This window comes from Zalophus californianus, chromosome 15 (assembly GCF_009762305.2).
Source record: "Zalophus californianus isolate mZalCal1 chromosome 15, mZalCal1.pri.v2, whole genome shotgun sequence".
Classification (NCBI taxonomy): Eukaryota; Metazoa; Chordata; class Mammalia; order Carnivora; family Otariidae; genus Zalophus; species Zalophus californianus.
In genome coordinates, this window is record NC_045609.1 from 58,889,255 (window position 1) to 58,911,356 (window position 22,102).

Genomic DNA, 22,102 nt, shown 5'->3' on the forward strand with positions numbered 1-22,102 from the left:
GCTGTTTACTTCGGACAAGTGACTATTTCTCTGAGTGTCTGTTTTCTCATTCGTATATTAATAATACCAATTCCCATTTGGCAGAGATATGATGAAGACTACAGGTTAATGTGTGCACCCTCTGAACAATAGTTATAGCAATTACCCCATGGCAAAAACTGGAAAATGGGGTGAATGTTGATCTGTGCTCTCAGGAGTCAGCTTGGTTTAGATCAGAAACAGTAGGGAGAATGTTGGAGTAGCTGTTGGCTGTCTTTACCAGAATGATAACCTTCAAAAGGGTGGGAGTCTGACTTACTTAAATAGAGCCCCTGAGAGCCACACCTTTTTCCTCCCTGGGACCAGCCTAGTTCGGCCAGAGCCTCTGGACTGGCCCAGAACTGTATGATTTCTAGGCAACTTATTAAGCCAGGCTTATTTGCCTTTCAATGTCTTTCCTCATGTCTGAGGTTGGTTCATGGCCTGCGAATGTCACTATCAGTCAAAGCTTAGCTAGATCACTCTGGGTCACCATGGTGATTTTTTAAGCTGAGGATCCTGGTTGTGTTTAGCCTGAACCTAGAGAGACACAAACCGGCCCCACAGTCTGCCTCTAAGACCAGCTCTGAGTCTGAGAGGCCTGAAATTCAAGAACCAGTCCCGTTTAGTTGTTTTGAGGTTCCCACAAACCCCAGGTGGGTGGGTCCTGTTCAGTTCCCTGAGTTCAAGTATTGGCTCTACCATTTATTAGCTGAATATCCTTGGACCAATTGTTTTGGGGAACAAACGCAATCCATTAGAGTAGTGGGAAAGAAGGCAAGGTATATACCAAAAAACCATGGAGGCCTTTAATGGCAGCAAGAAGACTTCAGAAATGATCCTTCCTGGTCACTGGTACATGTTACTGAAGTGGGGAATAAGCTCATAAATGCTGTTTGGGGGCAGTTATTCTGTTTTTTTGTGGATAGAATGGATTGGAGTTGGAGAAAACAAAAGGAGGATTGGTTAGGATATTAGTGCAGTTGTCCAGGATGTGATGAGGACATGGAAATGAAGGACTGTGCACTTGCAATTGGAATGGAGAAAACCTCTGAGACTTCATTACCTTCTAGACCTTCCTTCTCAGGCTCCTTTACCAGCTCCTCCTACATCATATTCACTGATGTATTCTCAGCACTTGGTGCAGGGCCTACCCATATCAGATGCTCAAGTATTTGTTGCATGAATGTTGCATTCCTATGACCTTTAAATGTTGGAACACCCCAGGGCTCAGAAATGGATCTCTTTGTCTAGTCTCACTCCTGTGATTATGTCTCTCAAATGGTTATTTCTCATTCTCCCAAAGATATCATCAACAGCTACCACTTGACGTTCCACTTGGAGGTCTGAAAGGCGTCCCAAACTTAAACTGTCCAAAACTAAGCTTCTGCGCTTGGTGCCAAACTGACTCCTCATACAGTATTTCCAAACTCTGTAAATTGCTACTCTGGCCCAAACTTCTCTTTTGCTCTTGCCCCACATCCAATCCCTCATGTAGGCTCTGCTTTCAACATAACCAGAGAATCTGCTTATATCTCACCACCTCCCCTACTACCTCCCAGCCAAGCCACAGCCCATCTCTCACTTGGATGACTGCCAGAGCTTCATATGAGGTCTCTGTGCTTCTACCTCCGCCCACTTTATGTCCATTCCTAACACAACAGCTAGGAAGAGCCTTTTAAAACATAAGTCAGATCACATCACTCTTTTGTCAAAACACACACACACACACACACACACACACACACACACACAGACGTGAAACTGTACAATGGCTTTATCTCGCTCAAAGAGCCAGGTCCTTACAAAGGCTTTGCAGGCTTTATCACAGGTGCACCAACCACCCCTTCCCTGACCTTGGCTCCTACTACTGTCCTCTCCCACACTCAGCAGCTACCCCACCAGCATCCTTGCTATTCCTTAAGCACATCAGTAGTACTTCCAACTAAGGGCCTTTGCTTCTTGTTCTACTGCAAAAGGTGTCCCCAAGATACCCACAGGGCTCCCCACCTCACTGCCTTCAGATCTTTACTCAAATACCACTTTCTCAGGGACTTCATCCCTGCCCTCCCTTACCTAAAATTGTAACACCCACACACTTCCTCATTGCTCTACCTTGCTTTCCTTTTCCCCTTAGAACTGTTATGTAGATTTTACGTATTTCTCTGGCTTATTATCTCTCACCCCAAGTTACTAGAATGTAAGCTACAGAAGGGCAATGATTTTGTCCATTGTGTTTATTGCTGAATTTCTAGTGCCTAGAATAGTGCTTGGTACATAGCAGGCATTTAATAAATATTTGTTGATAAAATGAAGGAAGAAAAGGCAGATTCCAAGAATGCGGGGATTTTGTTTCCTAATAGGAACAAAGGAAAAGGAAGTGAAAAGTGACTCCTGAGTGATGACCCTGGGTAACTAGAAGGTCGATAGTGACACTTACTATAGTGAAGAGGCAGGAGGAACAAGGATAGTGGCCCTTGAAGACCACGTGATCCTATTGAGATACGTGATTTTGACAAGACAAAGAGACAGCTCAAGCAAAATGTTTAAAACAGGTTGGGAGATCAAAGTAGACACGATGCAGAGATATAAATTGAGTCCTCAGGGGAGAGGTAGTGGTGATATTTCAAGTGATGGGCTCTGCTGGGATCTGTAATCAAGAAGAGAGGAGCAGAGGATCAAGGACTGGAGGAGAGACTCTTAACTGCCCAGTAGAGTCACCTGAAGGAGTTTTAAACATCCCAATGCCTGGACTGCACCCCAAGCCAGTTAGATCAGAACTTCTGCGAGTGGCACACAGGTAATCAATAGGTTTTAAAGCTCCCCAGGTGACTCGCACTTGCAGCCAGGGTTGAGAATCACTGAGCTAGAGCCTTTGAGATGTATTTATCTTTAGGTGAGGATGAAGGAATCTGCAGTGGAAACAGAAAAATAACAGTCATAAGGGTGGGAAGGAAACCAGGGTCCTGACCATTTCTCCTACTCAGATGTGCAGAAGAACCACCTGGAAATCCTGAGGACATGCAGATTCTAACTCAGACTGCAGGGATGGGGCTGAGCTGCCACAGCTCTCACGAGCTTCCCGCTAACGCCAAGTCTTCTGGTCCGGGGGCCACACGTTGAGTAGCAGGTGTCAGAAGCAGTGCTTCTCGAACTTCAGTGTGTGTGAGAGTCACCTGAGATATCATTGAAACAGCTGTCTGGACTGCACCTCACCACCAAGTCCTGATTCTGGGTGTCAGAGGTGGCACCCGAGAACCTGCATTCTGAACAAGCACCCAGGTGAGGCTCAGTGCTACTGCTCCCAGGAACACACCTGGAGTTCGGGGCACACTCCAGGGTAGACTGTTCCCAAGACCAAGGTAAGAAAGAAGAGGCACTCGATGCTGTCTACTAAATGGGTAAAAGATGCTGCAGGGACACCAGGGAGAATAAAAAGGTAGCAAATGTCAATGTGTTTTACAAGGTGAAGGTCATAAGAGAGGCAAAGCCCATAAAACCATAAAATGATTTCTGCTTTCCTTAGTTCTCTCTTTCCAAGCAATTATGCTTTTGTCTTAGCTTCTAAATTTTATCTTGGGAACAGTTACCTTAGCAAAGTGCTGTAGCTATTTTTGAAAAAGAAGCAAATCAATTATTTGCTTTTTTTTTTTCTAAGGCATATGCTAACCGAGGCCTTAGGAGGTCTTCTCTGTGATGTGCGTAAGCCATCTAGAGGCTATATTTATTAAAAACCCTTGGAGAACATTTCCACTTCTTCCAACACTGAAATATAGTTGTGGTATTGCCACCGCTTGCTGACTTTCTGTCTCTTTAAAGCAGTTTCCAATCTCAGCACTATTGACATTCCTTGCTGTGGGGCTGTCCTGGGCATTGCAGGATGCTTAGCTGCATCTCTGGCCTCTACCCACTAGATTCCAGTAGCATTCCCCGCCCCAAGTGTGACAACTCAAACTTGCCTCCAGCCATTACCAAATGTCCCCTCAGGGTGGGGGTGGGGGACATCGAATCAGCCCAGTTGAGAACTGTTGCTTTATTTTTTATTTTTTTTATTTAATTTTATTATGTTATGTCAGTCACCATACAATACATCATTAGTTTTTGATGAGGTGATCCACGATTCATTGTTTTCGTATAACACCCAGTGCTCCATGCAGTACGTGCCCTCCCTAATACCCATCTCCAGGCTAACCCATCCCCCACCCCCTCCCCTCTAACACCCTCAGTTTGTTTCTCAGAGTCCAGAGTCTCTCATGGTTCTTCTCTCCCTCCGATTCCCCCCCCTTCATTTTTCCCTTCCTTCTCCTAATGTCCTCCCTGCTATTCCTTATGTTCCACAAATAAGTGAAACCATATGATAATTGACCTTCTCTGCTTGACTTATTTCACTTAGCATGATCTCCTCCAGTCCCATCCATGTTGATGTGAAAGTTGGGTATTCATCCTTTCTGATGGCTGAGTAATATTCCATTGTATACATGGACCACATCTTCTTTATCCATTCATCTGTTGAAGGGCATCTCGGCTCTTTCCACAGTTTGGCTATTGTGGACATTGCTGCTATAAACATTGGGGTGCATATGGCCCTTCTTTTCACTACATCTGTGTCTTTGGGGTGAATACCCAGGAGTGCAATTGCTGGGTCATAGGGTAGCTCTATTTTTAATTTTTTGAGGAACCTCCACAATTGTTTTCCAAAGTAGCTGTACCAACTTGCATTCCCACCAACAGTGTAAGAAGGTTCCCCTTTCTCCACAACCTCTCCAACATTTGTTGTTTCTTTCCTTGTCCACTTTTGCCATCTTAACTGGTCTAAGGTGGTATCTCAATGTGGTTTTAATTTGAATTTCCCTGATGGCTAATGATGAACATTTTTTCATGTGTCTGTTGGCCATTTGTATGTCTTCTTCAGAGAAGTGTCTGTTCATGTCTTCTGCCCATTTTTTGACTTGATTATATGTTTTTTGGGTGTTGAGTTTGAGAAGTTCTTTATAGATCTTGGGTACCAGCCCTTTATCTGTAGTGTCATTTGCAAGTATCTTCTCCCATTCTGTGGTTTGCCTCCTTGTTTTGTTGACAAAACAAGGAGAGAACTGTTGCTTTAAAAGCAATGCCTGGGGGCTCCTGGATGGCTCAGCCATTAAGCATCTGCCTTCCGCTCAGGTCATGATCCTGGGGTCCTGGGATCCAGCCCCACATCAGGCTCCCTGCTCCGCGGGAAGCCTGCTTCTCCCTCTCCCACTCCCCCTGCTTGTGTTCCCTCTCTCGTTGTGTCTCTATCTGTCAAATAAATAAATAAAATCTTTAAAAAAAAAAAAAAAGCAATGCCTGAAAACCTAGTTGCCCTTCTAAGAAATGTGACATGTAGTTTGGGTGTTGATGCCCGGGGTGATGAGATAGACTAATTCCAGAAACCAGTACTACACCAGCCTTTGGATTTGGGGGACAAGAGAAGTGACTAGTTTGACTTTCAGTAGTGGGAAATTTTATTGACCTGAGTGAGACACACCAAGAACCTAATAGATAGTGCAGCACCTCAAGCTTGTCTCAGAGGTGATTGGTACAGAAACTACAAGAAACCCCTTTTCAAGCTCAGCATTAAACAGTCAACACTCACTCTCTGCCCAAAGTCAACCAAATGCCATAACCACCACATCATATGAGAGAGCACACTCATCAGCTTGCTACTACAACTACCTTTTGTTCCAGGAGGTTGTTTTCTGTCTTTTAGTAAGTACTTAGCATCTGGCGACTTAAACCAGGTGCACCAAAGGGACCAGGATTTTACTAGACATCTCAGTGCTTGTTTTTCTTCCTCATTAGTAAGTCATCTGACAGATAACCAGAGTGCCAGAGCCTGAAAGCCAGTGGTTTTCAAACTTTAGCCTGCATCAGAACTAGCCATAGAGCTTATTAAAATCACAGATCACTGGGCACAACCCCTGAGATTCTGATTTACTAGGGGTGGGGTGGGTCCTGAGAATTTGCATTTCTAACTAAATTCTCTAGTGATTGTTGATGCTGCTGGTCCAGGGAGCACACTTTGAGAACCATGACTATAAGCCAACTCGTAGTGCTCAACCTTGGCTGAGCATTAGCATCATCTGGGGAATATTTTAAACTATTGATGTCATGGCCCCACCCCTAACTGTTGACATCAGAATCTCTGGGTGTGGGATAAAGTCTTTAAAACATCAAAGCTTCTCAGATGATCCTAACATACAGCCAGTGTTGGCAGCCATTGAACTAGTGAAATGCATTCCGAAGCATTGGGCTTGGAGGATCTCATGTTTAATGGAGGACTATAATATGACTTAATCCCAGAAAGGTGTGACTGACCCCTTATGCTTCACTGAGGATGGAGTTCCAACCAAAACCATCCTAATGCTGTGGTCCAAGCAAGACCCAGGCCATAGGTATATATTCTCTACTTTGTGTCTCATCAGGGTGTAGATAGCATCGAATCTAGAGACTGTAAATCAGAGGCTGAGAGAAAGTAGTCCAGGCTGGAGGGAAGCAAACCAACACTTAAGGAGCTCACAGCTGCTAGAAGCCAGGAAAGGCATGTTGGCAAGTCAACCATCAGGACAGAGTTGGGGCTTCTGCTGAGACTGGACACCAGGAACACAGGAGGGATTCAAGCCACAGGCCAGAGCATCTATAGTTACCAGTTCAGAAGTAGAACACCAGTAGACCCAGAATAAAATATACTCTTTACAACAGAGACAAAGGTAGCCTTAATTTTTAGAAAGTGAATTGCCATGAAATCCACTGTGTCTGTTATCGGTCAACTCAGCTCGCAGATTTCCCATCTGTTGTTGTTCAGTGCCACAGTAGTTTGGTCCAGGGACACAGTACCTCATAAAGCAGTAGCATTCATGAATTTTCTCTGTAAAACCTTACCTTTTCCCTCATTATATCCTAATGAGATCTTTGTTCTTAGATTCTTTCCTCCCAGCTGTGACAAACCCTCATCCCTGCTCACCTTCTCCACCGTCACAGAAATTGATAAGATGGTGCCCTCTCCCCCTTTCCTGTTCTCCTGATGGCCTCGCCTGTGTCCACTTTTGGTCTCTGCCACATCCTAGAGGACAAAATAACAAGTACTCTAAACTAGCATATTGCCAGCATCGCCACCTGTGTCCAAACTAGTATTGCTCTTATATTTCAACCTATTCTCTTTTTATGAAACAGTTCCTATTTTTACTCACCCACTGACTTCCTGTTCATTCAAGCACTGGTTTTTTTTTTTTTCTTTTTCCAAATGGCTTTAATAACAGCTTTACTGAGATAAAATTCACATACCATAAAATTCAGCCTTTTAAGGTATACAGTTCAGTGGACCATCGATTGTACACCTATCACTAATTCTAGAACATTTCATCACTCCAAAAGAAACCCTACAGTTTTTCCCCATCCCCTTCTTCCTCTAGCTCCTGGCAATCACTGATCTACTTTCTTTCTGTATAGATTAGCCTATTCTGGACATTTCATATAAATGGAATCATACCAAGGTGTGGCCTCTTGGGTCTAGCTTCTTTCATTCAGCATGATGTTTTCACAGTTTGTCCATGTTGTAGCACGTTCCCCTACTTCATTCTCTTTCTATGGCCAGACAATATTTCACTGTCTGGATATACCACGTGTTATTCATCCTTTCGTCAGTTGATGCACATTTGGATTGTTTTGACTGTTAAGCTTTTAAGAATAATATGAACCTTTGTGTACACATTTTTGTGAGGACATATGTTTTCAGTTTGCTTGGGTGTTTACCGAAGTATATACCCGTATATGGATTCGGTAGAATTGCTGAATCATATGATAATTTATGTTTAATATTTTGAGAAACCACCAAACTTTTCGAAAGCAGGTAACCCATTTTACAATCCCACCAGCAATGTCTAAGGGTTCCAATTTATCCACATCCATATCAACATTTGTTATTGTCTCTTTTATTATAGCCATTCTGGTGGGTGTGATGTGGTATCTCATTAGGGTTTTGATTTGCATTTCCCTAATGATGAAGATGCTAAGCATCTTTTCATGTGCTTATTGGCCAGTTGGATGTCTTCCTCAGATAACTGTCTAGTCCCATCCTTTCCCAGTTTTTAATTGAGTTATGTTTTTATGAGTTGTAAATTTTCTTTATATATTCTGAATACAAGCGTCCTGTCAGATATAGGATTTGCTGGTAGTCTGTTAAATACGTTCTAAAAGCATTCTAAAGTCCAATTGATCTGTTTTTTTCTTCGTTGCTTGTGCTTGTGGTGTCTTATTTAAAAAAAAAAAAACATTTTCTACTCCAAGGTCACAAAGATTTACTCCTATGTTTTCTTCTGAGAGTTTTATAGTTTTCACTCTTCCCTTTAGGCATTTCATCCATTTTGAGTTAACTTCTGTGTACAGTGCAAGGTAGGCATCCAGCTTCATTCTTTTGCACATGGATATCCATCTATCACCCACTAGTTATGGAGCTCTTACTCTGTGCTGGGTGTTATTCTTAGATTCTGGGGAAATGGAGATTAAGTAGACCATAGCTGTTGCCCCCCCAAGAAAGCTTACCATCATAGTAGGTGAAATAACTTAGAACAATAGCATGGTGAAATTATGCCTGGCTCCTTGGGTGGATACAGCAAAAGGTAGCCGCTATAATAATAATAATAATAGTAATAGTAATAATAGCTGTTATTGTTGTTATAAATGGCAAAGAGAGGTTTGTACAAAGAGCTATGGCGGGAAGGAGTGACTACGTTTTCCCTGTCTCAAGATTGGCTTCACTGGGAGCCACCCCTAACCCTTCTGAGGCCTAGGAAGCAGAAGGGTACCAGGAGATAGGTCTCTTAAAGGGCAGCTTTTTTGAGAGAAGATGGACCTCAGGTCTATGTGTCATGAGCACAGCTGGTTTCTGAACAGAGGTTATGTGAACAGGATTATGTGATTTCTGATTCTGATTCCTATTTCAGTCTGTACCCAAGGAAGAACGACTTCCTTCATTTGTCTGTAGATCTCTGTAGGCATTTGAGGTGATCAGAAAGGCTGATTGTGAATTGCAAAATATTTCTAATAGATTACAAAGTGTATTGCCTTGAATATTATATGTAATTAGGACTTTTTTTTTTAATCTCTATTTCCTGGCGGTCACAGAGTGGACGTCCTCAAATTGACCTTATGAAGTGTAGACCAATGGTTGATTTTCACATGGAAGTTATGGCACTCTGTGAAGCATCATAAAATCTTAATTTATTTAATCCCATTACATGAACTAATCTCTTAGTGGCAGAAGTATGGCTGTATTATATATATTCTAAGCTCAACACTACAAAACTTATCCAATTATAGAAAATAATTTTAATTACTCACTTCTCCAAGAGTTCCGTTATACTAGTCATTTGTTTTGTCATCTGTTAGCGCATGTTAGCAGGAAAGTGAGAACAGGTGCCATACGTTTAAGAACAATGTGTTGAGGAAAAACCCTTTAAATTGAGCACATTCTAACAATTAACATAATCTAATCTAAGCTACAAAATACAGTTGCAATTGTTTCAAAGAAGGATAATTTTAGAACCACTGATGTAGAGTTTAAATTTTAACTTAAACACATTGTATTTTATCAAAAAAGAAAGGTTTTAGTGTCTCGTTTTAATATCATCTATTGTATCAACTATGGATTTTCGTTCAGTTTAGTTCAGTTTATCAGGCATTTATTTGGCTTCCTGTTAAGTGGAGAGTACCCTATCTTAGTGTAGATCCTGAAGGAGCTTATGGCCTGAGGAAAAAACATGATGCAGTAGAGGACACACACATTGCTAGTTACGAGAAGCAGCAAATTGTGACAAATGCTCTGATGGAGTTATCAAGGGTTTCAAAACACAGGCAAGGAGAGATTGGTTCCAATTTAGAATGGGGCAAATCTGGTAGGACTTTCTTGAGGAGCTAGCCCCTGAGCTGGAACTTGAAGAGTGGAGATGGAGTGGGAGGGGACAGTGTGCACAAAGCGTTAGAAAGTACACATGGACAAAGTGGGGGAAGTGAAGGTAACACGGCGCACCCAGAGTATCAAATGAGTAGGGGATAGAGCAGGGCATTTTGCCGTCTTGATAATGCCAAACCAATGAGTCTCGATTTGATTCTGTGCATACTAGGGAAACTTGGAGGACTTTTGAGCAGGGCAGTGGCATGATCAGACCAGTTTGGAGACAGTTGAAAGACAGGTTGAAGGTGGAGAAGAAATTTGAGACCATTCTTGAGTAATACAAATCCCATCTTTCCAATTAAAATTCTGATAGGTAGCTATTTTATGATTTGAAGTATCTGATACAGAAGTTCACGTGTATAATTTTAATGGTTAATTATGCCTCCAGCAAACTGACTACTCCTTTTATCTGATATTTTTAGCAATGGCCAAGCTTATAAAGGGTAACACTGATAAAGTGTGAACTTATTTTTTTTTTTTTGGCAAGAATAACTTCTAAGTCAGGACTCTAGATTTTCCCCTTAAATGTCTCTCAGCCAAGGAAAAGAACCACCCAGATTTATGTTTTAGAAATAGGACCAGGAAATCTGTTTATCAGCAGATATAAACAAACCAAGGTGAAGCAGGATTGCAGCACTGTTAGGTAAGACCCAGTCCCTACTTTGGGACTGAATCCAGTTACCTGGGTTTGCAATCCAGCTGTGCCACTTCCAGGCTATGTAACTTTAGGCATGTTTCTTAACCAATCTGTGCCTCAGTCTTTTCATCTATAAAGTGGGGATAACAACAGTACTTGTCTCAAGAGTTGTTATGAGGATTGGATGCATCAATACACACAAAGTGCTCCAAACAGTGCCTGAATCATAATGAGAGTTCAGTACACATTAACTATTATTATTCAGATGTTGGACAATAAAAATTCACTGCCTGCCAGAGACCCATTATAGTCTACAAAGCACTTCAACACACCCGCTAGGTCATCTGAGCCCCACAATGACTGTATGGCTATTGGTTATCCTAGTTGCCATTACTGCTCACAAACCACCCCAAAACTTAGAAGCATAAAGCAACGGCCCTTCTACTATGCTCACAGATTCTGTGAGTCTGGAATTTGGACGAGGTACAGCAGGACGCGCTTCTCTCTGCTTCACAGCCTCTGTGCCTGAAGCAGGAGAAGACTGGAGTGGCTGGGGAGGCTTCCAGTGGGTGGCGCTGGATCAGCTGAGATTGCAGACCCACTGCCAACACAGCTTCTCCACTCACCTGTCTGGCGCTGCGGTGGGATGGCTGGAAGGCCAGGCTCAGCTGCACCTGTCACCTGCGCACTCACACTTGCGTGTGCCCTCTCCACCATCGTGGTCTCAGACTTCTTAGAGCATTTCTCCAGCAGAAGCCACATGCCTTTTGTGACCTTGTCTCAGAAGTATCCTTGCAGATGCTTCCCTGTCCTCTGTTGGTTAAAGCAGTCACAGGCCCGCCCAGACTCAAGGGAAGGAGATAGAGACCACACCTTTCAATAGGAGGTGTATCAAGGAATTTGGGGCCATGTTTTAAAATCACCATACCGGTATTATTCCCTAATTCTGGATGAGAAAATAGAGACCCAGTAGAGGTTAAATGATTTGCTCAGGGTCAGTTTCACAGAGAGTAGCTGGGATAGTTACGGGGGATGTTTGGAGGAGGAAAAAAGACTTCTAACCTAATTCTTTTTTTTTTTTAAGATTTTTTTTATTTATTTATTTATTTGAGAGAGAGAGAATGAGAGATAGAGAGCACGAGAGGGAAGAGGGTCAGAGGGAGAAGCAGACTCCCCACTGAGCTGGGAGCCTGATGCGGGACTCGATCCCGGGACTCCAGGATCATGACCCGAGCCGAAGGCAGTCGCCCAACCGACTGAGCCACCCAGGCGCCCTAACCTAATTCTTTTGATTCCAAATCCTCATTCTTTCGATTAGATTATTCAACCTCTTTCAGCTTAGATATACTTGCTAACATGTGAAAGTTAAAAGAAAGAAAAGTTAACTAGCTTTGTGTTTATTAGGTAACTTTCCTAGAAAAGAGACAGATATAAAAGTATAAGGTTTAGGGGCGCCTGGGTGGCTCAGTCGGTTAAGCCTCTGCCTTCAGCTCAGGTCCTGCGATGGAGTCCCATGTCGGGTTCCCTGCTCAACAGGGAGTCTGCTTCTCCCTCTCCCTCTGCCCCTCCTTCCTATCACTCGTGCCCTCTGTGTCTCTCAAATAAATAAATAAAATCTGTTAAAAAAAAAAAGTATAAGGTTTGCATTTGTAAGAGCTTGTACACAAACTTCCTATTTTAAGGAGGTCCTAAGATCAGTCCCAAGATGGGTCACAGCGCAACTTTGTATAATTTTCTCTTAAGGAAAGATTACTCAAAATATTCCAGATGCTTAACTGGGACTTCATTTGTTCTCTAGGAAAATCTCACCTGGCCATTGTCCAGCGGGTGAACAACGAGGGAGAAGGAGACCCCTTCTATGAGGTGATGGGCATTGTTACCCTGGAGGACATCATAGAGGAGATCATTAAGTCAGAGATCCTGGATGAAACTGACCTCTACAGTAAGTACATGGCTTTGGCTCTTGTCCAAGGTCATCCCATTTCTTCTGAGACTCTCAGAGCTGGCTTAGTTTGACATACTGTGTGAAAGGGTGACAGGACAAGCCCATGCGTGCACTGCTGTGTCAGACCCCAAATTTTAGGTGCTGGCACGGCAAGATACCCTGGCTTGAGGCACCCTGAGTCACTGAGAACATGCCAGCTAAATGTTTACCAGGAGGGAACCTGTAGGAACTGAGCCAAGACTGAAAAGGAGACCTCCTGCTCCTGGCCTTTGGATGGAAAAGGAAGGAAAGGACACTAAGTGTGCCTCGGGTGGCCACTCTGCCCCTGTTTCCATCCCCCCCGCCCCATTTTGTTTTTCTTTTGTTTGGTTTTGGTTTTGTCTCTTCATCCATCTAGACGCGGACCCCAGCGCTTGCTGGGGCTGCACTCACAGTCCACCCACATCACAACATCAGGGCACGGCGGGGACCATCATGAGATGGCCCACACACAGCCCAAGCCAAAACCTTAAATACCCCTTCTTGGACACGGCTCTTCTCCCTTACGCTTCTCCAGCCCCACAGCCTGGTTTCTCATTCTCCCTCCCCACACCTCCCCTCCCACCCATGCCCCCCCTCAGGAACATTACGGACTCTACGCAGACAGTGACTGCTTTTGGTTACTGAGCTTTATCAAAGCTTTGCTGGCAGACATTACAAAGGCTTGCTTTGTCTGTGGGATGAGAGGGTTATCTAAATCTATGGGAGTCCCTAGGCCAGGAAGTGTTTCCTCCTCTGAATTTCACTTCATGAGACAGCAGTCCCTTTCCCCTACCTCAGCTAATTCATTCCATCCAGACCCCTGTCCTTAGCTTGCTAGAAGCAGCCATTCAGAAACCAGCTCCCAGTACAAAGAGCTTTGATGCTCTAAGGCAGTGAGTGGTGCAGAAAGACTGCTTCCCTTTAGACTTAGAAGAGATCAAACCCAAAAGGTGGGTCGGGCCCTGACAAAACACAGTAAGAGTGTCACGTATCTGGTACTGCCCTGACACCCTGGCCAGGCCCAACTTCTTCAAATAGGGGTTAACCTCCACCTCCCCCTTTCCCTTCTCCCTTCACCTCTGCCCACCGCTCTTGATTTGGAATTCCCAGGTATCTCAGTAGATCTGTTGGGGAAGGCATTCACCCTGGTGTTGGGGGCTGATAGTAGTGATGATAGTCTAAATGAGTATGCTCCTCCAGCATTTAACAACCTTAATGCTCCAAATAGTCCCTATTAAAATAATAGTAATGAAGAGGGAGATGAGGAATGATTCTCCAAGGATGAAATGTTAAGTGGCATTCTGATGGAGGAGGGAGAGGGGATATTTAGGCAAACGTCCTATAAAGCAGAAGGTTGCTCACCAGTGAGAACAAAATAATTGATCCAATACGTATATTTGCTGCTCTCTTGCTGAGCAATCCTCTCTCTGGAGGACGGGGTTAGCGCTTTCCTGCCCTTATAAATACACTGCTGGCATGATTCCTTAAGAGCTGTGAGAAGGCCAAGGAGCCAGGAATACTGTGTTTCTTCTCACTTGACCCTGACCCACAGGACAGCTGGGTCTGCATCTTGCCACTGTTGCTACCCGAGCAAAAGGAGTATTAAAGCAGCAACCCAGAGTCCAAGATAGGCCCACAAGACCGCAGCGCGGTAGAAGGACACTTTCTGTCTTCTAGGAGGAAACCCAAACAGTGGGGCTGAAGTGAACTCCAAAAGGAGAAGGAGAATACCAGGGAACCAGATTCTAGGGCCCTGGTTCCTTGTCCCTGGGCTTCATTCCCTTTAACGCCCACTGCGTCCGCTCAGCCTGCACTGAAAGTTCCCCCCAGCCCTGTTTGTCTCCAGGCCAAGTCTAGAGAAAACCCAAATCCCTTTCCCTGCAGCCCTTAGCACTGTGAAATAGGCAAGACATTTCAAAATTGTACTCAAAACTAAGGGAAAGCAAAAGACACCTGACCAAAGAAAACATTCCCTCTACCCGTGAGAATTTTTTTTTTTAAACAAACTTAAAAAAAGAAGGGAGAAAAAAATTAAATTGGAAAAAGCAGATTTTCTCCCTCAGTAGCACAGGTTCCCCTCGTTTTGCCTGAGGGCTCCGCGTAGAGAGCCCAACCTTGTAAGTTAGAGGGCTGTTCCCATTCCTTCTCCTTTCTTCTTCCCTTGATTTTTTTCCCAATCCCCGCCCTGGGGAGAGGCTAGGGTTGAAGCAGGAGAATTGTGAGTGGAAAGAGGAGGTGACCACCTACGTCCCTTGGGTGACATGCTATGGATACTGCCCAGGGCGTGGTTTAAATCCGCAGGAAGAGACCTGGTAAGCCCAACTCTGGGGACAGGAAAAGGGCAAGAGGCGGAAACCCTCTGGGCTCTGCCAAACCCCTTGATGCTGAAAAAGCTAGTCCCTCATGTACGAATGCCATTTTGTAAGCACTTCACAGGTAGGTTCTGCTCGGAGTCTCCTAATAACTGCATGGGATGAGTAGAAGCATCATCGCTACTTATGAACCTCGTTGTGTAGATGAAAACAAGCACACGCTGTGTCCAGAGAGGTTGCACAGCTGGTCAGGAGGGGAGCGAGCACTGGAACCCCGGCTTCGGGGAGGGGGGGTTGCCAGGCCTGTCTTTCCCGTCTTCCAACCCACACCACCTAAGAGTAAATAATCCTGTGACCTGGCAGCATCTCCCACCTTCTTGTCCCTTAGTAGCATCCTTCTGCTCCCCGGGGAAAGAGAAGTTGTGAGGTCATCTACAGTTGACACGTTGCAGAAATTCATGGGATCCCAAGGGATCTCTCTGTCCCATGTGACTGTGGGAAAACTGATTCTGAGATGGCCGCCGTCTGTCCCCTGTGACCCTGCAGCCGACAACCGGAAAAAGCAGAGGGTCCCACACCGGGAGAGGAAGCGGCACGACTTCTCCCTGTTCAAGCTTTCCGACTCGGAGATGAGGGTGAAGATCTCCCCACAGCTTCTGCTGGCCACACACCGCTTCATGGCCACAGGTATGGCCCTGCCCCCCGCTTCCCGCCCGCGTCTCCTCCCCAGGCAAGAAAGCAGAATCTGGAAGGGGAAACCCACACCAATCACGTCAGTACCTCGCAACCTAATTCCAGAGCGCAGCGGAGACGGAGAACCACTGTTCCAGGGGGAGGGGCTGCCGTAGGTTGGGCCGTAGGAGGCCACGTACTGTCCCTGTTCGGCCCCAGGCCTGATCTAGGGCGGAAGTGAGTACAACTCAGCTCTGCTTTTCTCTCTTCCACTCAAGAAAAGAGCTAAAGAAATCACTGCTGCTCTTTTCCCTTCCTCCCCTTGCTTCCTGGCAGGAGCCTGAGGCCGAGTGCCCCCGAGGATTTGCTGAGGAGGGAAAGGCCCTGTCCTACTGGGCAATGAGGCCTGGGTTACTGGGCAACAGGTCCCTCCCAGGACCAGATAGGCTTGTGAGCTACAAGTTCTTAAAATACAGAAGTCAGTTGTGAATCTTGGAGTCTTCAGAAAAAAAAGAAAAAAATGAGGATCCAAATACAAACTTCTCCTTCTTATAAAGAAGGTAGTATTTGTCTTTGAACTTTCTAGTCTTCTCTCACCCAGGCCTAATTAAGGTTCCTACTTAGAAGGATCACACCCATGACTAAGTTCAATTGTCAGTCCAACATCTATTTATTGAGTGTGTTATGAGTGCTAGTACCATTCCAGGTGCTAAGAAGTAGAAAATTTTAAATTGGAGCTTCTTGAAAGTAGTTTTCAACATGTTTCCTGGGCCTGATTACAGACTTCTTTTAACTACTGCCTGCCTGTCACAGCAAACCAGCTGTATCTGTTCATAACATAACATATAATAATATAATAATACCTGTTAATAGGAAAATGTGATGCAACAAGGCTTCACATTTTTGGGAATGTATCACTTACGTAATTAACTCTGTATTAACTTGGAATTTCATTTCATTCAGCAGATACATGTCATACCAATAAGTCAGATTAAATTCTCTGTGTTTCATTTGATTATAGCATTTAAGGCCTTTGTTCTTTACATGGCTTGCTTACCCATGCTCTTTCTTTTCTTCTTAAACCACTTAATTGAGGTAAGATTGACATACAAAAAGCAACACATATTTAACGTGTACGACTTGAGGACTTTGGAGCTAAGTATTCGCCTGTGAAACTTAACCACAGTCTCTGCTATAAGCATATCCATCACCTCCAAGAGTTTCCTCCCACCCTCTTTACTTATTACTATTTTTTCTATGTCAACATAAGATCTACCGTCTTAGCAAAATTTTAAGTATACAATAAATACAGTATTGCTAATTACAGGCACTAAGCTATGCAGGAGATCGCTAGGATTTATTCATCCTGCCTAACTGAAACTTTGCACCCTTTGACCAATACCTCGCCCATGTCCCCCTCCCACTAGCCCTGGCTAACCTCTTTGCTTCTATGAGTTGGACTAATCTATTACTTTTAAAAGATTTTTTGAGAGAAAGAGAGAGCATGCACAAGGGTGGGGGAGGGCAGAAGGAGAGGGAGATAGAATCTTAAGTAGGCTCCAGGCCCAGCGGTGGAGCCCAGCGAAGAGTTCAGTCTCACCACCCTGAGATCATGACCGGAGCCAAAATCAAGAGTTGGATGCCCACCGACTGAGCCATCCAGGAACCCCCAGTTTGACTATTTTAGATTCATCATGTAAGTGGTATCATACATATTTGTCCTTATGTGTCTGGCTTATTTCATTTAGCATAATGTCCTCTGGGTTCATCGGTGTTGTTGCAAGTGGCAAAACTGCCTTCTTTTTTAAGTCCACACTCAAATTTAAATAATATCAAGAAGAAAATTAATAGCAAAACCGACACTTCCAAAATGGTGACCTGTTTTCTCCAGGGTGCCAGCACAGGGACACGTATCCCCAGAGAGCATGGGGAGAAGCTGAGATGCCCACTTGGGTGGGAGGCCCCCTCCCCCCACCTGAGAGACCCACAAGAGCCCTGCCGGCTTGGTGCCCTGGAGCATGAATGGAGGTGGCTCTAGACACAAGCCCTGGTTTGCCCATCCTGACTCCTCCAGCTGCTTATTCTTCCTGCCTCCCTATCTCCCCTAGAAGTGGAGCCCTTTAAATCTCTGTACCTTTCGGAGAAGATCCTGCTCCGGCTCCTGAAACATCCCAATGTGATCCAGGAGCTGAAGTTTGACGAGAAGAATAAGAAAGCCCCAGAACACTACCTCTACCAGCGCAACCGCCCCGTGGACTACTTTGTGCTGCTCCTGCAGGTGAGTGGCAGAGTTAGAGACCCTCCCAGGGCAGGATGAGAGCATCTCCAGGCTGGATGGAGAGGAAGGGCTGTGCCTTCTCAGTGCCAGGTTCAAAGCCTCAGCCTGCTACCTCAGGGCAAGGCCAGTTGGGGTGGGCGTTTGTCCATGACCCGCAGAAGGGGCCAGGTGTGACTGGCCGGTGTCCCAAGAGTGGTGGGAACTTGATGGCAGTTAGTCTGACCAGTCAGCAGTGTTTATGGTGGGGTGGGGTGGGGTGGGGACTTCTCCAGCAGAGGGGTTCTGGGACTACACTTCCTAAACTGTCGTCCTGAAGAATCCCAAACACCCCGTTGTCTGCTTAGACGTCTCCAGGAATGCAATGGTCCTACTACCTCCCAACATGTCTGTCGTGCTGACATCTCACCATGTCTGAGTCCCAGCCGCTCCTTGCTCTGGAGGTGCAAGGAACACATCCACTCTCTCTGCCACATTTCAGCCTTTGCCGCCTCTTGAAACTTCTCCTCCTTAAGAGGACCAGGGAGGGAACAAATGACGGAATAAAAGAGGCACAGCGTCTTCCCGGTGCTCACATAAGTACCATCGCCTTCTGCCCTGGGTGCTTGGATAGGCCTGTCATAAATACATGTCCCGTTGTGGTTCCAGCTTGTGACGCCGCTGGCTCCCTGGCCCGGCTCCAACGTTGGCCCTGTCACTATTACCCATCTCTTCGCAACAGAATCTTCCAGACCTTAAATACAGGGATTGCCTTAAAAATCTTAATTAAGCTCAGTTACCTTAGAAGTGGCCTCTCTTTGCTTACAGTCCACCTACAGCCTGTCTGCTCTGACCCTGTGATGGGCCTCACACCCATCCTTCCACGTAGCCTCAAAAAGTGACCTCCCTTCTCCAAAAATGGAGTCCCACTCTTCACGGCTGAAAATCAACAAGAGTCCCGTTACATTGTGTATATAACATAATGAACCCATATAACCTACTATCGTATGCTTCATGTAAACGTAACCATTTTCAAATAAAAGTTGGAGGGAGTGAAAGGTAGTAGCAAGAGTGTAGGTTCAGAAATGGGAAAGATCTGGCTTTAAAATGCCAGTATTGCTGCTTCCTAACTAACCTTGACCAAATTATTTAACCTCTCTGAGCCTCAAATTGATTCATCTGTAAACTGGGGATAAATAAAATAAAATAATAAATAAAAACTGGGCCTCATAGGGTGGGGGGACGGAGTGAGAATCTGTGCAGGGCACATAACGCAGCACCAGCCCACAGATACACGCTACAGGCTAGCCATTAGCTACCATTATTCCTGGCGATGAATTAAACAAGCTCTGCACAGAATCTGATTTTCTCTCAACCAGACTCAGAGACGGTCTAATCTCAGACTAAACCAATGCAGCAGTTTACGGGGCCCGGGGCTAGCTGGGGCCGGGACGTTCATCACGGGAGGGCCATCGGAACATGCGAAGAGAGTTGGTTATTCAGGACGGGATGCTCCTTTATGAATTAAGCCATTAATGTGTTGCCAAGGGCTACTGAAGTCGGAGGTGCTATTTTTGAAATGGATCCAGATAGACTTCACATTTCCCTGTGATAGGAACTTAAGTCCACCTGTCATCATCCAGACAGAAGTGCTTAGGGTTGTAGTCAATAATAGAACTGGAAGTACTCATACACGCCCTCAGTATACTTCCTTCTTTCCCCAGGGTAAAGTAGAAGTGGAGGTTGGGAAGGAAGGCCTTCGTTTCGAGAATGGAGCCTTCACCTACTATGGTGTCCCAGCCGTCATGACTACTGCTTGCTCAGGTACCCGAGCCCCCAAGCCAGAGCTTCTTGGGGGAAGCAACGGGATGTTGTGGAAGAGAACATCTGGGTTCAAGTCCTGACTCCTTTTAGGGTCTCTCTGTACGAGCCATTTGACTTGCTAGACTTTAGTTTCCTCCTCCGTAAAATGGGTCTAAGAGTCCTTTCTTATTCAGAGAGTTTGTTTGTGGAAGTACATGGTAGACTGCAACATTATCAAGTGTCAGGAGTGGATAGTGGTGTTTTTCTGTATGAAAGGACAAGCTTATTTTGCTTTTTACACTTCCATTTGATTGCCTGGTTTTTGCAGGGTTAATTGGTGCTGGGGCTGGGGTGGAGGAGGGGGCATTCCCGTAAGAAGGGGTGTGTTCTGAACTGCGTCCTTCTGTCCTTAGATAACGATGTGCGGAAGGTTGGAAGTCTGGCTGGATCCTCGGTCTTTTGTATGTATCTCTCAAACCCCTCCCCCATCCGCCCCCATCGTGGTCCTGCCTCAGCCCACTCTGGGGACCTGGACCGAACACTTTGAGCCTGGCCTGGGGCTAACCCAAATGTTGGCAGCCTCTTTGTAATGCTCTGCCAGGAATACTGCCTCCTGCCAGGTACCCACCGACCACAGGTGCTTCGTTGCTGTGTTTGGAATGTTTTCTGCTGCTTCTCTGCTCATGTGCAAGTGACGAATGACAGGGAGGGAAGTTGTGAGGGGAGGGGCCCCATTTATTGTCACCTGCCGGAGAATGCAGGTGGGTGATTGGGGTGCTCTGGTGGAGGTTCAGCCTTTCCTTCTCTGCTAGGATATAATTCGCGCACTGGCCTTCATTTTACCTGACATGGGTCTGTCATTACTGTGTCAGTAGGAAATGCCCACAAGGTCTTAGGATGTAAGTTCCAGACTGGCACGGTATGTGGCTCACCTGCTTCTCTTTCCTCATCACCACATCTTAGCTGGTGGAGAGCTGGCTGCCAGATGGCTGTGCATGCTCATGCCGGGGGCTGCCACAGGGCTCATGGCTGGTTTGTTCTGCCCCGTCCGTGCTCTACCTTCTCACTGTTTCCTGTGTGGAGTTATTGTACTTGTGTTTAGAAGGCATGGCGTTTATGGGGATATAAGCGTGATCCAGAAAGAATTATTTCTCTAGATTTCTTTTTGATTCACGGGTCTGAATTTTGCATTGCTTTCAGCTGTTAGTGTCTACAGTGGGGGCTATTTTCATGACAAATGGGGTGTTTCCTCTCAACATAAAAAAGATTTTATGGAGTACTTTCTATTGGGATTTATCAGAGGATCCCAAAGCTTGATATCACAATCCCTGGCACAGGAAAGGTAGATACCATTTTAACACAGAGAAACTAAAGAATTGACTTGCTCCAGATTACCCAGTAAGTGATGACTACCCGGATGCATTCCCGTGTCCTGGCTAGTTCACACAGCACAAGGAAATGCAGATTTGAGACCCATCATGTTCCAGAATGCAATTTCCATGTGGAAATAGTGGAACAATTTACAGTGTAATTCATACCCTAGCCGAGCAGAAGGCTGAAATGAAGTTGAAGTACCTCCCCATACCCAAGGCGTGGCCCAACGTGAGCTGAAGATCTATAAAAGTAAAGCCTTGGTACATTATTATGCTTGTATAAGCCAACGAATCTCAGACAAGGTTGGTGAAGGAAGCATCATCATCTTAGAACAAGAACTCTGGATGGGTGAGGGATGGGCTACAGGACCACGGAAGTCTTGGTTCTCTAAAGGAGATTTCCATCCATCACATTAGGGATTGCTCAGGGTGGAGTAATTCCTAAGATTCAGAATGTTACCTAGACAAGGGACCCTGTTCTGGCTCTTTCAGAAGACCGAAAGATGGGAGAACAAAGAGCTACATGAGGCTCCTCAGCCCACCTAATATGGATAACCTTTTTTCTTTAAAAAGAAAATTATTTAGAAAGTTGTGGGAAGCTGTTACCTGGTTTCCTCCATTCCTTCCTACCTGTCTCTAGTTCTCTCTATCCATTTCTCCTTCCATTTTATCAGTGAGACAGGAGTAAACTTACAACACTGATCTCTCCTTCAAAACTGGTGAAGAAGGAGCATTAGACTACTCTTTCCCTCCCCTCACTTCTGAGCATCTTTATAAATCTTCAGAAGGAGAAAGAAATCGAATTGGCCAGTAGGGGTGTGGAGACATTTTCCATCGTCCCCACAAGCGCTCCCCACCTAGCGGAGTACAGTGTAAAACATCCACCAAGGCCACCACACCCCACAGTTGTGCCAGGTGCACCCCCAGCCCAGGGTCCAGCCACCCAGCATTGCTCACGGGCAATGAACCTCAGCATGCAGTCAAAGGAGAGCATAAGGCAGTGAATTCTTGTAGGGTCTCGGTCTAGCAAACTACCCCTGTCCTTGAAGCCAGCCTGTAGCTTTATTAGCCTTTGAGGGAGATAAATGGGGTGA

At 45.3% G+C, this 22,102-nt stretch overlaps 1 protein-coding gene across 5 annotated transcripts in view; it reads left to right on the forward strand.

The window, feature by feature from the left end:
* Positions 1–22,102, forward strand: part of CNNM1 (cyclin and CBS domain divalent metal cation transport mediator 1) — a 60,329-nt gene that overhangs the window by 13,224 nt on the left and 25,003 nt on the right. For 4 of the 5 annotated variants that reach the window (XR_003520378.2, XM_027596529.2, XM_027596528.2 and 1 more), the window contains exons 2-6: positions 12,427–12,570; positions 15,453–15,593; positions 17,687–17,856; positions 19,557–19,656; positions 20,049–20,096. Coding sequence is in view for 4 of the 5 variants with exons in the window: in XM_027596529.2 (XP_027452330.1) it covers positions 12,427–12,570; positions 15,453–15,593; positions 17,687–17,856; positions 19,557–19,656; positions 20,049–20,096 (603 nt within the window). In the remaining variant the exon portion in view is untranslated. The remainder of the gene's footprint in view (positions 1–12,426; positions 12,571–15,452; positions 15,594–17,686; positions 17,857–19,556; positions 19,657–20,048; positions 20,097–22,102) is intronic. The other variant, XM_027596531.2, reaches the window with a different exon arrangement.